Source organism: Pleurodeles waltl, chromosome 11, assembly GCF_031143425.1.
Source record: "Pleurodeles waltl isolate 20211129_DDA chromosome 11, aPleWal1.hap1.20221129, whole genome shotgun sequence".
Classification (NCBI taxonomy): Eukaryota; Metazoa; Chordata; class Amphibia; order Caudata; family Salamandridae; genus Pleurodeles; species Pleurodeles waltl.
In genome coordinates, this window is record NC_090450.1 from 35547089 (window position 1) to 35562499 (window position 15411).

General features: G+C 43.0%; 1 protein-coding gene across 2 annotated transcripts in view; it reads left to right on the top strand.

The window, feature by feature from the left end:
* The window catches only part of LOC138265331 (cytochrome P450 2J5-like), a 102724-nt gene that overhangs the window by 69736 nt on the left and 17577 nt on the right, over positions 1–15411 (top strand). For both annotated transcript variants that reach the window (XM_069212952.1, XM_069212953.1), the window contains one exon: positions 3899–4072. In XM_069212952.1, coding sequence (XP_069069053.1) covers positions 3899–4072 — 174 coding nt within the window. The remainder of the gene's footprint in view (positions 1–3898; positions 4073–15411) is intronic.

A 15411-nucleotide genomic window follows, 5' to 3' on the forward strand; every position in this document is an offset into this window, starting at 1 on the left:
TTCACGCATGATATTAGTAATGTTAGTAACATACCTGTTAATCTGATCGCTGTTATCAGTCACATACGTGCAGCTTCGCTGAACCTTTCTTTTATACTCAAAAAAATTCCAGAATGACTATGTTGGGAAAATGTGTTTATATCAAAAAAGAAAATTGTTAAAAAAACAGCTTTTTGCTAATGGTCAAAGAATACCCTTAAACAGGTTATGTAAAGACGTCCAGCAACACACCGCTTGGATAAAAACAAAAAAAATACATTTAAGAATTCTAAGACATTATAAATAAAGGTGTTCCACAATGTGAGATCAGTTGTGTGCTTGTGAAAGTGAGGTCACAGCAAAAGACAATTGTACAACATCTGTTCCATCAATAAGAACCTATGAAGGGTTAAATGCAAGGCATGTCCTATTGGGCAAGTTGTCAACACCGTGTTTAGCCCTATAACAATGAAACTGCATGAAGGTCACAACTTAATTCCATCTTAATCTGCTTCCCAGCTTGTGGTTAATGGAGCTCTAAGCCAGGCCAGCTGATGTTTCTAGTTCTGTGTGCCTACCAGAATGAAGGCCCGATAGTAATACTCACCATTAAGTTTATTTTAGGGTGTATCCTTTCCTTGTTGTCCTGTGGAAGACCTGGTTCCACAAAATATGTGGGTTGAAACGTCTGCAATCGATTAAGTTATGAGGTTGATGCAAAAAGATTGTTACAGGGCTAACTAAACAAGTTTTTGTTTTTGGTTAAGTGGAGTGTTGTTGTAAGGGGAATTCTATGATCCCTTAGCAAAAAGCTGGTTTTCTAAAAATGTTTTTTTTTTTAGTGTTATATGTCTTTCTAACAGAATAATTCTGGATTTGAATAGGTTTCCGATCCCACCCCACGCATATTTAACAAACCTTTAACATGTGGCAACTGTGCCCTCCTTTGCTATAAATAAAGCAAGCCTGTGTTTCATATACAAACCTCATTTAGCCATTAATTCTTTATTTATGCTTGTTAGAGGACCTTCTGTGTTTGTAGCCAATCTGCCCACCATTGTAGGCAGTTTTCTAACCTTCACATCATTTAAAGCTATACAAACTGCAGGAATCATAGAAACAAATATATACTCTACCACTTGCCCAGCACGAGATCTCTTCCTCCTCACAATCTTTTTATTCTTCTCACTCATCTCATCCATGTGGTAAACACAAAGGAATACTAAGGCCAAGTAGCAGCTACCCACCCAGTTACGGGTGAATTTAAAATCGGTTGTCGTTCCACCTATTTAACAAATCCCCTCGATAATGGGCTCCTGTCCAGTCAATATCAAATTATTTGCTACATACCCTTCTCACACTTCCCCCTTCCACTGCTTCTGCTGTATCATTCTGTTACTTTTCATGTACCACACCTATTTGCATCTTTTATGCCTTTTTAAGACTACGCCTTGGATGCACTTTTGAATATCTAACCTCCTCATCTTACTTGTCCAGCCTAACCCTTAAGAGGACAACGCCTCTTGGGATTGTTTTTGTGCGAGAAGGTGCCCCTTCCTGCACAAAAAGAATCCTCCATGCAACACAGACACCCGTGCACCATGGTGCATGGTGCTTGGTGCATGGTGCATGGTGCTTGCATTGGCTCTAAGCAGCCAATTGTGCACCAGTGCAGGTGGAAAGGACAGGAATGTACGGTATTGCATAAGTACAGGGCATTGCTGCCCTTTCACATTGGCAAAGGGCAGCACAGCAAGAAGAGTTGTAGTGCTGCCCAATGCCAAAAGCCCCCTTTTATCTCAGACTGGATACCTAAGGTACAAAATAGAACAGACTTTAACTTCATCACCACAGCAAAAATTTTAGCTCAGTATTTCATCAGAATGATTTCAGGAAGGTTTATCTCAATTGTAATCAGTTCACGTTCATGGTGCCTCCTAAAATATACATTTTTCAATGTGCCAAAACAATGGCACCTGTATCTAATTGTTCATCAACTAGATATGTCCATTTAGATTTGGTCATTAAGGACCTGCATACTTCTTCTTAGGCACTTTTAGTCTCTTTGGTCTTTTTTCTTTTGGTTGTTGCTCTGCTTCTCCTTCATCAGTTATCCCTACTTCTCTCAAACCTTTCCGTATTCTTCTGCTCTTTCCCACTATTCATGGCCAACTTTCTCCAAGGCACGTTTTTCTACTATAAATACTTACGACTGGCTCTGATTCACGGTGCTCACTTTCATCTTCAGACCTGTGTTCAGTCAATGTTTGCATCCTCTCTTCGTTTGTCACAGATTGAGGACTGTTTTCTCCCCGATCAGTTTGCTCCACCCAGCACTCCGGGATTCACCAGGTACTTAGGAGGTGAGGAGCTTGAGTCTGGTCTCTGTTTTCTTCCTCTGGAATTGAAACAATTGAGTTTGTTCACCTTGATCTTGCCCCTGTAGTTCTAGGGCTCAATCAGACTAGACTTGCTGATACCTATCTTGATGGAGTAAATTTGTTATTCCTCTCCTTGAGGATACACGTCTGACTGGGATCTGACTTGGTGAATAAGTGGCTGTTGTCACCTCTTCTTCATGAGCTTGTCTTAAGCTCTTGGAGTACGACACATAGATCCATTGCGGCAATCCAGCACATTTCACAGCAATATGGGTCTCAAGGATTACCTTGTGAGGGCCCTTCCAACGAGGCTCCAAGCAGTTCTTCAACACATACTTCTTCACCAGAGTCCAAACTCAGGTATTGGAATTGTGGCACTGTCCCTGCTACACTGATGGGGTTGCCAGGACAACCTGACGAAAGATGGGACACACCACGTCAGCCTGTCCACTGCAGTATTCAAGACCATTGGCATCTGAGATGTTTACAAGTGCGTCTGTGGGTACAGAGGGGATTCTCATGGCTCCCTCAATTAACACCTCATAGGTGGAGAGTGAGCATCTGAGTCTCATCAAGGCAAGTGGGAGTCTTGACCATTTGAGGGCAGTAGAAGCACGCACTTTTGCACTTATGGACTTTTACGTACCATTGGCCTGTTCCACCACTCATGACGTTTCTGGAATGTAACTGCAGTAGCATTTCTGTTCGATGCTAAGAGCTAGACAGGATAACTCCATGACATTATTTTTAAAGTGTGCACCACCATCTGATTCTAAATAAACAAGAATGTCAAAACTAAGGACCAAACCCCTCGGCACCAATTTGCCCACAGTAAGACTATGACTCCTTCTAGTTGTGTATTCTTAGACCTGGCGAGAGAAAATATAGACAATGACTAAGATGTACCTCAGGTCCTGGCAAATGGGCATTTCAACAAAGTAAATATGAATGCAAGTAAAAGGGCCATCTCACTTTCTTATGTGACTCATGACTCCAATTGTCCTTCTGCTGGCATTTAACAGCTGGCATGTAATGCATTGCTGGCACAAACTCTTTGCTGTGGACCTAAATCTGGTGTTAGAAGGGCAACAGGGGCTTCTTTTCGACCAATGACAACAACTACAGCTATAATTATATATAGTTAGCAGCCTTGTCAATAGGAGTAGGAATGCTCTTTCTCGTTCCCATTGTGTTTGCTCTTTCCCTTTGTTTCTCGCACCTTCTCACAAGGATTAATTGCAAAAGACTTGCGCCTCAAAAATGGCAGACATGCCTTTTGTTGACATACAACAGTGATGAAGATGCTACCAGAATCATTGCTCATGGCTCTTACATCTGCGAACCAATGGGGTCTGGAACAGGATCACATGACAATAGCAATCACATCAAGACATTGGTATTTCCATCGTCTGAGTTTAAATGATTCTCTTTGTCCATACACTTTGTATACAATGTATACATTAGCAGACAAACTTGTATGTCCTCACATCCATTTGCTCAATTTCCTTTTCCTTCTATTTCCTTTTGCACCTTTGCAGGTCTACGATCTCTTCCCCTGGCTGATGCACCGCCTCCCTGGGCCTCACCAGCGGATATTTCATGATGCCAAGGTCCTGCGTGCATTCATCCTGCAGGAGATCAGGAGCCACCAGAAGGACATGACCAACGAGCCTCAAGACCTGATTGACTATTACCTGCATCAGATCGCCGCAGTAAGTGACCGTGCCAGTAAGATGAGTGTGATTCTTGATTCCAACAGCTTCAGGCATAGCAACCAGGTGAATGTACAATACTTCTGATGGTGAACATGTGCATGCCTCACAACTCTGAATGAGTTCCTGCAGATGTTGCCATTGTTTATCTCAGGTGTACACATTTGGTTGCCCTCATAAACAATGCTTCCTCTAATTTCTTTCCTCTGAGTGTGGTAATGAAAGGTTTCTAGGCACTGTTACGGCTACGTGCGCCAAAGTGAAGGAACTTCTCACTATGTAGGTGAGTGCAGCATATGATCTACCAAAACTCGTACTGTTTGCATTCCAAAGAACATTTTTGAAATCAGGACAAAATGGTGGGTTTTTATTCATTTCAACTGAGTGTGATGGACACCTTTGTGGCAGTTTACTAATCTCGTGGTGTCAAGAAATTAGGAGGCTTTACAGGCACTCCAAAGATGAAATGCATAATTTACTCCAGTAGCAACGGCACTCCACAGATATACCAAAGACAGGACTTAACAAGCATTGGCATAGCCAATTGGTGTAGTCTTTGGACATCATGAGTATTTAACCATGCAGCACATTAAACCTTTCTCAGACATAAACTGAGTTTGGGACCTTATAAGTACTTAACCATAAAGCACATTAAACCTTTATCAGAAAAAAAATTTGTTTGTGCATTCCTTCATACACTTGGCATTAGACTGTAATGGTCAGAAAATCACCTAGAGGGCACCACAATAAAAATAGCATTTGGAAGAAGCAGTGTCATGTAACCATATAATCAGCCCCTAGAGGGCATAACCACATGAAAAGAAAAGAGAAGAGGGCATTGTAGTGTAACAATCCATTCAACCCTCAGAGGGCCTTAAAGGGCAGTGTGTTACACATTTTCAGGCCCAGCAGGCCTGCTAGAACGTTATTTCAAACAAGGCCCTTATACCACAAACTACTCCCAGCTGTAAAGCAAAAGTTCCAGCCATGAGAGAGCTTAAAAAGACATTGAATTGTGGGAGAGGTTATAACTTTGCCACCTCAACCTAGTGTGGGAACCCAGAAGATGAGCTGGACAAAAAGAGTGTACTGAACATTTTGGTGGTGGTCCCATTGTCTTAGGACCACCACAGGCCGAGTTTTGAGCAAAAATATGTTGTAAAAGGTTTGCTCCGCCAAGCATCATGGGACGATGCTCCTGAGTGCAGTGAATAGTAGTATTGGCACCTAGTTGAGGGTTTCCCTTATGTTTTTTCTATATAAAAAGCACCAGTTTGTATTTTTTTCGAACTGCTAAACTTGGGAATAATTTAGCGATGGGGCTGCTAATTTAACTGGTGCACATGTAAAGCACTCCAATCTTCCGGTCGAGTTCGCACTTTAAAAATAAATAAAAAGAATCCCCCTCCAGCTTGCAGCCTTTGTTGGGTGCAGACACGCCAAGAAACAGAGAGATGCGAGAGGAAGAAACAACAAGCCACGAGTGTGAAGCAAAGAGGAAGAAGAAAAAATTTGTGCGCCTACACTAAGGTATATGACCAATCGTGCAATAATCCATGAAACAGGGTCAGTCTTCAAGGCGGTAACAAAACAGTCTCAAGGCGGGACAAATGTAAAGCATGTACCTAAAATCCATAGGAATTTTGAAAGACAGACCAAGGAACGAATGAAAGTGAGGGGCGTTTGATGGGCATAGTGAAAGCTCACAGAACAGATTATGGCATGTCGAGAGACAAGGCATGCGCGCAGCCTCGGCTTGACCTACAAATTTGTCATAAGACAGAAGGGACAGTTACAAAGGATCTGGGGCCAGATGTAGGAAAAAATCAAATTGCGACTTGCAATTTGCGAGTCTGTGCGACTCGCAAATTGCAAGTCGCAATTTGACATGCAGAAAGGTGTCTCAGACACCATCTGCAACTCGCAATGGGGTCGCAAAGACCCACCTCATAAATATTTATGAGGTGGGTCGCAGTTTGCAACCCCATTGCGAGTATAGGCACTCGCTAACATGGAGGCCTGCTGACGTCAGCAGGCCTCCATGTTAGCGACCTGCCTTTTAAATAAAGTTTTTTCACAAGAAAACGAGCTGCATTTCAAAAAATTCCGAAACCTTTAGTTTCGGAATTTTCAGGGCAGGGAGTGGTCCCTTGGACCACTCCCTGCCCTGAAAAAATAATATGGGGTCCATTCACAAAGGGGAAGGGGTCCCATGGGGACCCCTTCCCGTTTGCGAATGGGTTACCATCCACTTCAAGTGGATGGTAACAGCGACTCCATTTGCGACCGCATACGCGGTCGCAAATGGAATTGCATACCATTGCGAATCGCAAATAGGACGGGAACACCCCTTCCTATTTGCGATTCGGAAATGCATTTTGCGAGTCGGTCCCGACTCGCAAAATGCATTTCTGCATAGGAATCACGCATTTGCGAGTCGCAAACGGCAAATTTTGCTGTTTGCGACTCGCAAAGTGCTTCCTACATCTGGCCCCTTGTTTTGTTCTGCTGAATGTTCATATAGCAATGATGCTGCTTTCTAAAGTTGCTTCCAAGCACTGAGAGACAACAGAAATAGCAGTTAGGATATAGGAAAGTGGAAGGCGGGGAAGGGAAAAGCAAACATTACCATTTTATATGTTCATGTAGTGCATATGCCATCCGAAGGCTGCGCTTAAGGGTGACAAAGAAACAGTAGCATATCATAGGCATAGAGAAGATGGACACGGTTTGGCATTTGGGATGCTTGTAAAATTCTTCCACTGCAGCAATGCTGTTTCAAAGGGCCACTAAGCAGCATCACGTCAGCAGTCACATATCAAGTCACAGTGTTCTTATCCATGAGAGGATCCAGACCATCAGAGAACTTAGGCCCATATTTAAGAACAAGCATTTGCAATGCAATGGGTCTCGCATTTACTCGAGTTAGAGCTATTAGCATTGTAAATTCCTAACTGGACTTTTCTTACCACACAAATTGAAAATGAAAAATAAAACAGTTGACATATGCGAGTCGATTCAAAGAAGCACCACGGTTGCGATGAGCATGAGCGCGAAGGAGGGATGCAAAAAGAAAAAGAAGTTTGCACGCAGTCATACGTATCGGAAATCGTGCAATTATCCATGTAACAGGGGCAGTCTGTAAGGCGGTAACAAAACCGCCTCAAGGAGGGAGAAACGTAAAGCATTTACCAATGATGATAAAGGATTTTTGAAAAGCAAGCCCACAAACAAGTGAAAGTGATGGGCCTGCAATGAATGTGGTTGAAAGCCCACCGTTCTTACAGCAGGTCAAAGCGCTTGCATGCTTGACCTACAAAAAAAGGGGCGCATCAGCTATGATGCGCTACTTTTCTTGCACCCCCCCTACCGGCACCTAACGACACCATGGTTCGGCCTAATTTATCATATGGCACACCATGGTCATTGTTAGCACAATATCGTCCCCATTTTTTACGCTATTGTGGCGCTTTGCTAACCTAGCGTCAAAAATGTTGATGCTAGTCCAGCAAAGTTCAAAGAGGTTCTTGGCTTACTATGGGACCGTCATTTTAACGCCTGCTGTGAGCAGGCGTTAAAAATGACGCCAAACATGGCGCAGTAAAATCTTATAAATTTCACTGCACCATTTTTGCAGGCCTCCTAGCGCCGGAACGCCCCCTTGCATACATTATGCCTGGTTCAGGCGTAATGTGGCACAAGGGGTTACAAATTGGTGCAATGCATTCATTGCACCACTTTGTAAATATGGCCCCTCAAAAGGGCCACCTTAGCGCCAGCTTAGCAGGAAAAACAATTACGCTATGGCGGCACTAAGGTGGCGCTAGGGGCTCTTAAATATGCCCCTCAGTTGCCTTGCAGTCCACAGATTTTGTTTTACTTCCAATGGGTATGCTTAGTTCAAATAACTGCATACCTCTTTTAACACTATCTTAGTGGGATGGCAGAGCAATGTTCTGAAGCAGTGTGATATTAATTTAGAATACATGCATGGAAAAGCCATATTGCAGAACAGGTATATGCCAATATTGGAGAAAGAGGAGGAGATTTACAAAAATATTTCTGCAACATTAATTTCCACATTGACTCACAAAAAAATGGAGGATTATGTATTTCGATTAAGAAATCGAGATTGCTGACATGCATGCAGCACAAAAAATAATTTCTGTTAGCAGCTCAAAAAAGCTTGTTCTAACGCCTCGTCAAGTGCAATAATCCAAGGAAATACTGTTTCCTTAAATATTTCCAAACAATATTGCTACATGGACGGGATTTTACCGGCCCAACCGGCATTTTTAAATCCAGGACCGTAAAAATATTGGGAAAAGCTGTAAAATCTGGTATTTTCTCATTTCTTAAGCAGGACCCTAAATAGCAAAGACATAATGAAATCAGTAAGGAAAATGAGTGTTGTCTCCTTCATTTCAAAATGATTATTAAAGCAAACAGGGGAGGGTCGCAATGTTACAAGCAGCGTAAAAAACAAATAATGTATTTTTTTCTAAGAAAGGTGTCCACCCTATCCGTAAATAAAGGTGAATCTGAGATTACACCAGGTGTATATTTGAGACAACACAATTACAGGCCCGTGATATTGCTCTAAAGGAGATCCCTTGGTGTGTATTTCATGTTTTTTTTTTGCATTTTCAGCATATTGAGAAACAGACTAACATAGTGGTAGATAAATTAAAAGGTTGGGGAGGCCTCCTTAACTATCCTTGGCATGAAGCAATAATTAATCCAACAGTCTGTGCTTCAGTGAGCTATAAACTTGTTAGAATCTGGATGTAGAATTTAATATCAAGCTAGCACCCTGGCACCCACCCATCAATCGTTTTACAGATAATGTGAAATGATGGCCTTTCACTTCGTGGCCAGTTGCATTTGCAGTAGGATACTGTTGACATGCACCTTTCCAAGATTGAGCCTGAGGGAATTTGTAAGGGCACATGACTGATTGTGCAATAAAAGGATGATCTTAGACCTAGGATGTGAGGTTACAAATGAAACAAGCATTTGCAATGCAATGGGTCTTGTGTTTGCTCGAGTTAGAGCTATTGGCATTGTAATTTCCTAACTGGACTTTTCTTGCCATATAAATTGAAAATGAAACATAAAACAGTTGACATAAGCGAGCCGATTCAAAGCGCCATGGCCGCCATGAGCATGAGCGCAAAGGAGAGACACAAAAGGAAAAAGAAGTTCGCTCGCAGTCAAACGTATCGGCAAATGTGCAATTATCCATGTAACAGGGTCAATTGCCAAGGCTGTAACAAAACTGCCCCAAGGAGTGACAAACGTAAAGCATTTACCAATGATAACAAAGGATATTTGAAAGGCAAGCCCACAAACGAGTGATAGTGAAGGGTGTGCAGTGGGCGTGGTTAAAAGCCCACAGATAGATTACAACAGGCCAGAGCGCTTGCGCTAAACCTAAAAAACATCAGTCATTACACACCACGGGTAAAGAATAATAAAAAAAAAGATATGTTCCAGCCTGACCTGAGGCTGCGTAGTTCACCAGACGGTCTGTATTGCCTGCATTTAAAGTCCTTGTTGGTAGCATGCATAAAATAATATTATTTGAACGTAATATAAATATATTCTTTTTCCTGTGCTTCGTAGGTCTGCGTAATAACATTTCTCCTTCACATCTGTTGTAGGCACCAGAGATGTTTTAAGGCATGGGCAAAGTGGGCTATTGCCCAGGCCCCCAGTCTATCAAGGGGCCCCTTGGGAAAGTAAACGGTTTATCTAGTTCACCTCTTTTTATTTCCATAATTCAACTTCGCCCTTCTCTGCCTACCTCTACCTGTGTCTGTCTCTTTTTGCCCAGTGGCATCATAAGGATTTTTGGGGGGGTCTTGGATAAACATATTTCAACTGTTTTTATGAGAACCCTGTTTCAGAAAGTTTGGCATCATGTGAAAACTAAAATTCAAGGTTGAAAACTAAAATTCAAAGTTGTAATGAATGGGGCCCCCAAAATATGTCTTGCCCGGGGCCCAAAAAATGCATGAAATGACTATAGTAGATACTTCATTTAATAAAACAAGCCACAGCTCACAATGCTTGAAGTGTCTTACTGCCAATGCCAGTCCCCTTTTTTGGGTGCTGAAACATAGGTGAAAAGATGAAGATTTCAGGGCATTGTGTGAGCTGAGACACAGCATGAGATGGATCTTCTGAGTGCAAAGTAATGAATCCATTCTGATGTGCAATTAAAATCCACCAGCCTTCAATTCTCAGGCCCTTTAAAGAATACTTGCTGCTTTAGTGAGGTCTGTGTGCACCCTACTATAAAGGACCGGAGCAGTGTGGGAAATGAGGAACATAGCTCATAAGGACTGATGGCCAGTTATACAAAGCATTTTTACTTAGCAAACTGCCAGATTCGCAGAATCGGGACGTTTGCCCTTTGCAAACACGTTTTCTGAAAGGTACAAATACCAACCTGGGATTCCAGTGAATCGCAGTTTGGATTTGCAACCAATAAACAGACTCGCTATTTGGAAAAGGCTTGTTCAGGGCGCCCCTTCCAAATAGATATTCTGAGAGGTAAGTACTAATGTTTTGTGACCGAAAAGTGGTGGCAAAACATTTGTACTTTACCATTAACTCAAAGTTGGTGGTAACCCATTCGTTAATGGAGGGGGTATGCCTACTCTTAGAGAATAAAAATGAGACATTTAATTTTATTTTTTTAAACACATACTATTTTAAGGAAAATGGGCTGCATTTAAAAATAGAAGATTGCTTTATTCAAAAGAAATCATCAAAATGGTGGTCTACTGACCCTTGCAGGCCACCATCCCTGTGCTGGCAGCGAATCTTAGTGGGTCACAAATTGTGATCTACCTCATCAATTTTCATCCGATAGGTCTATTTGCGACCCACTATGAATCATAAATTAGGAAATAAGGAGCACATATAAATTTAGTACATTAGTAATAGAAATTGCCAAATAGCCATTGGAAAAAGATAGCTATTTGATAATTGCTATTACTAATGTTTGTAGGGCCGGTGAATTTCAGTGTTTTTGTTTTGGTTTAAAACATTACATTGTCCCTGAAATTTTCACCTCATTCTAACATCCCTTTAACATGTGTTTTTTCTTTTTTTTGTAACATAAAGCAATATTTTATCACCATACATAAAGCAAACCCTTGTCGTCCATGGCTGAAGGCTTTATGTATGCTAATATTGTCATCCCTCGCCCTGTGGCCAACTCTTCACAGGCAGCTAACCCCACGCAGTGCACGGCCTCTGGGAGTCCAGGCCCTGCATCCAAACCATTGGTGCATTCCCAATCCCCAAGCTACTTTGGACCCCTGGGCCCCAGGACAGGGGTACTCCAACCCCAGGGCCAAAAGATATTTGCAAAGTGGATGGGGTGCACAGCCTCCATCCCCGAACCACAAGAGGGACTGGGGATCCCATCCCCAGGGGTCTTTAAGGGTTGGGGGACACAATGCTCCAATCCCTGAGCCTGTAGTTGCAGGGACCCTGGGACCAAAACATATATTTTAATGGGTAGATGGCCTGTGCCCCCAGCCGTGCCACTATGGTCCCTGAGGACCCCATCCCGGACTCCTATTTTATTATAAAGGAGAGGGGGAGCGCAGCCCTCCTCCCTGTGCCCCTATAGGCTCCAGGGACCAAATACCCTGGGTCCTTCTTTTTTTTAAAGGTGGAGGGGTCACAAGGCCCCCCTCCCTTTATTATTATTACTATTATTAAAGTTTTATAGCACGCATAGCTACCTAGAAGTGTTTCCAGCACTAAGCCACTCATGGTACCTCAACTCACACAAGCACCGAGCACTGTATCATAACAGCCAGGTTTTAGCTGCTTACGAAAGGTGGATAGAGAATGTCAAGATCACATGGAAGGTGGAAGCAGGTCCCACAGGTTGGGACCCAAGTAGATAAATGCCCGGCCTCCTTGACGAGCTTTTCTGACTTTGGGAATTGAGGAAAGTTTAGAATTGCTGGAGCGCAGAGAACGACTTGGGGTACAGGGTGACACCAAAAATCTTAGGTAGTGGGGGCCAGTGCTTGATAAAAGTTTATACATGTAGCATAGAGCTTAAAAATGAATTTGCCTCTCAATAGGTAACCAATGGAGCTCATGAAGAAGTTTGGATGTAAATCTAGGAGGCCGCAGAAGGGGGTCTAGCGGCAGCATTTTGGACTAACTGAAGCTGCTTAAGTGAAGCCTTGGACACACCCAGATAGCCTGGGCCTGTAGGGCCCTGGGTACCCCATACTGTGGGGCCTTACTGCTTTTTCACAGCAAACACTACTTTGGGGGCGGCGGGGGAGCTCCAAAACCCCTGTGGTGCTAGCCATCTTCCCAGCCAGCAGTATACAGGTTGCTGGCATCCATCTCATTCCTTTTCTACCTCTGCGCATTTCTGGTGTTTTGACTATAGTGAGTTGGAATGTTACAGGATATGCCTCCAGGTGAGAGTCCAGTGTATGGCTAAACATTATAGTCTTTCGAAATCAGAGCGCTACAGGAGACATGGGGGACCAACAAAATCTTGCACAATGGCTACAGTTGTCATTCCATCTCGGCTATACCTTCGAGTATGGAGTGAGCCAAAGGAGGAGGCCTATCTATTTGGGGGAACCTTTCCCTCAGTACCAAGGTCACCCCAATTAACACCGCTAGTCATGTGATCCACTCATTGTTAATTGAATTGCACATTTAATTTTTCTAATGATAACATTTCTTATTCCAGTATCGCAAACTTTGTCAATTTATTTGAAGTAGTGGATAATACGCTCTGTTCAAAATTAGGACTAACGCAGAAGAGTCATGTCTTAATTGCGTAGATTTTAATGCTGTTCTATCTGTAGGTAGCTTTGATCCAGATCCTAGCGGGAAACGTGTATTATCTCCCATTTCTTTTGGTTCCCATGAGCTTAGTAGTCCCTATAACTACAACATACCAATCTTTTTGTCCACAGTTATTGATTATATTATGAAATCCCTACTCCTGACCTGTCTGGTCAACAAATGCAAGATGGTGTGTTTGCGCATTGGAGATCATAACCCAATCACTCTGAGTCTTAATTGCCAGATATTATAACTGCAATCTGGTCCAGACCGACTGCTTACTGCACACCAAGGACAGCAAGAAGCAAATGGTCCGGAAATTGCGATCCCCAGTAATTTTCTAGCAGACTTAGGGCCTGATTACGACCTTGGCGGATGGGATACTCGGTCACAAGCGTGACAGATATCCCGCCCGCCGTACTTAAAATAACATTATATCCTATGGAACTTGTAAAACAGCAGGCGGGATATCCGTCACGTTTGTCAGGGTCGATCAGCAACAATTACAGGGTCGATCAGAAACAGTTTCTGGGCATTTGAGAAGTTACATGCTGAGGCAGGGGAGGCAGGGATGGTTGACTAGTCTTTTATGAAAACTGGCTGCACTTTGAGATTCATGCTCTTGAAATTAATATCAGTCCCTGGGAAACCAGCCCCTAGATTTCTAATTCCACATGCACAGCCGCTAATGGAAACCTGTGTCGTGCATTGAGTTCTAGACCTAGCGATAATGACAGGATCAGAACCTGTAGAAAAATCTATAAACATTACAGGAAGAAGCTGATTAGTGCTAGCAATTTAAAGTAGGCTAAGGGAATCCAATAAATTTAAAGATACTAGACTCCTTTGGTGCACTATCACCCTATTGGAAACCCTTCTCAAAGCAAGACTCCTTTGAGCTGCCATATTGCAGCTGAACGATGGGAACATAATTTTTCAACAATTTACTCTCTACCTAGTAGAAGCCATAATTTCTCTGGTAGCTTCACACATCAGGTGAGCTGAAGAGATGATCTGGATGAAGTTATTTCTGCTCTTTTGGAATGCCCCTCTCACAAAGCTCCTGGCCCGGACGGCATCCCAATAGATGTTTTCAAATGCAATGTGGACCTATGGGCTCCACTACTCACTAATGGGATGAATTCCTCGTCAGCTGGTAACTAACCTGCTTTCTAGGAAACCTCTGTGATTATAACCTTTTTTGGACAGGGGATCACACGGCTGTGGTCTCATCGCCCCAATTACTCAATGAAAATCCTACCCAGAGAGCTTTAATTGTATCAGGCGTACGTCAATGAGCACAGCACTATATATATGTCAATATTAGTCAATATGGTTTTAGGGAGGGTCCAGGCATTGTTGAACAGTGCTCGAATTTCCAATTATAAATAGGAAAAAATTTGATTGCGAAGGACGGTTTACTCTAACTTGGTTTCATGGCTCTCTCCACCGCATTTGACCGGGTTAACCAGTCTAAACTATGGCAAGTATTATTAAATTTGGATCTGGACATCACCCTGGTTGTTTTTTTACATTGCTTTCATTCAAACATATCAGCCAGGATGGGCTAAGGACCGAACAGTGTATATAGTCAGTCATTCAAATTGTCCAGAGGGGTACGTCAGGGATGTGTATTACCACCTATAGATTTCACTTTGTATATAAATGATCTTAACCCTTACCTACCCCAATATGGACAGGATGTCCCCGGATAGGCAGACATGAGCTGCCTTCCTTGTTTTTGCAGAAGAGGTTGTCTTATTAGTAGGGGTGGGTGACGAGATCCACTCTGCTGGCGAAGCTAAAGGAGTTTTTGGCTCTCCGACGCTCTGCTTGGAGTGTGGCGTTTGTGCAAAAACTCTGCTAGCCTCACCAGCGGAGCGGAGCTCACCCTGTGTGCACTACAGCCCAGTTATGGGCTACACAGCGCAAGCGCAGACAGTACTGATGCGCCAGTTTGCTTGCGTCATCCCTCCCCCACCTAACAACACCAGGTGTGTGCCATATTTATAATACGGTGCACCATGGCAGTCGTTAGGCCAATAGTGTCAGACTTTTTGATGCTATTGTGATGCTTTGCCCCACTAGCGCAAAAAATGTTGACGCTAGTGGAGCTAAGTGGAAGGAGACACATAGGTTAATATGGGTGCGTCATTTTAACTCATCCTCTGAGCAGGCATTAAAAATGATGCCAAAAATGTCACAGTGAAATCATGTAGATTTCACTGCGCCATTTTTGAGAGCCTCCTAATGCCGGTACGCCCCCCTTGCATACATTATGCCTGACGTAGGCATAATGTGGCGCAAGGGGTCACAAAGTAGCGCAATGTATGCATGTAAATATGGCGAGGTAAAAAATGCCTCCTTGAGTCAGATTAGCATAAAAAAAAGACTAGTGTGGCACAAGGAACGGCCAAGGCCTTGTAAATCTAGTCCCAAATGAGGCCTTAAACCAGTTGGAGATACTGGTACAGAACACTGAAACCACCCAAGAC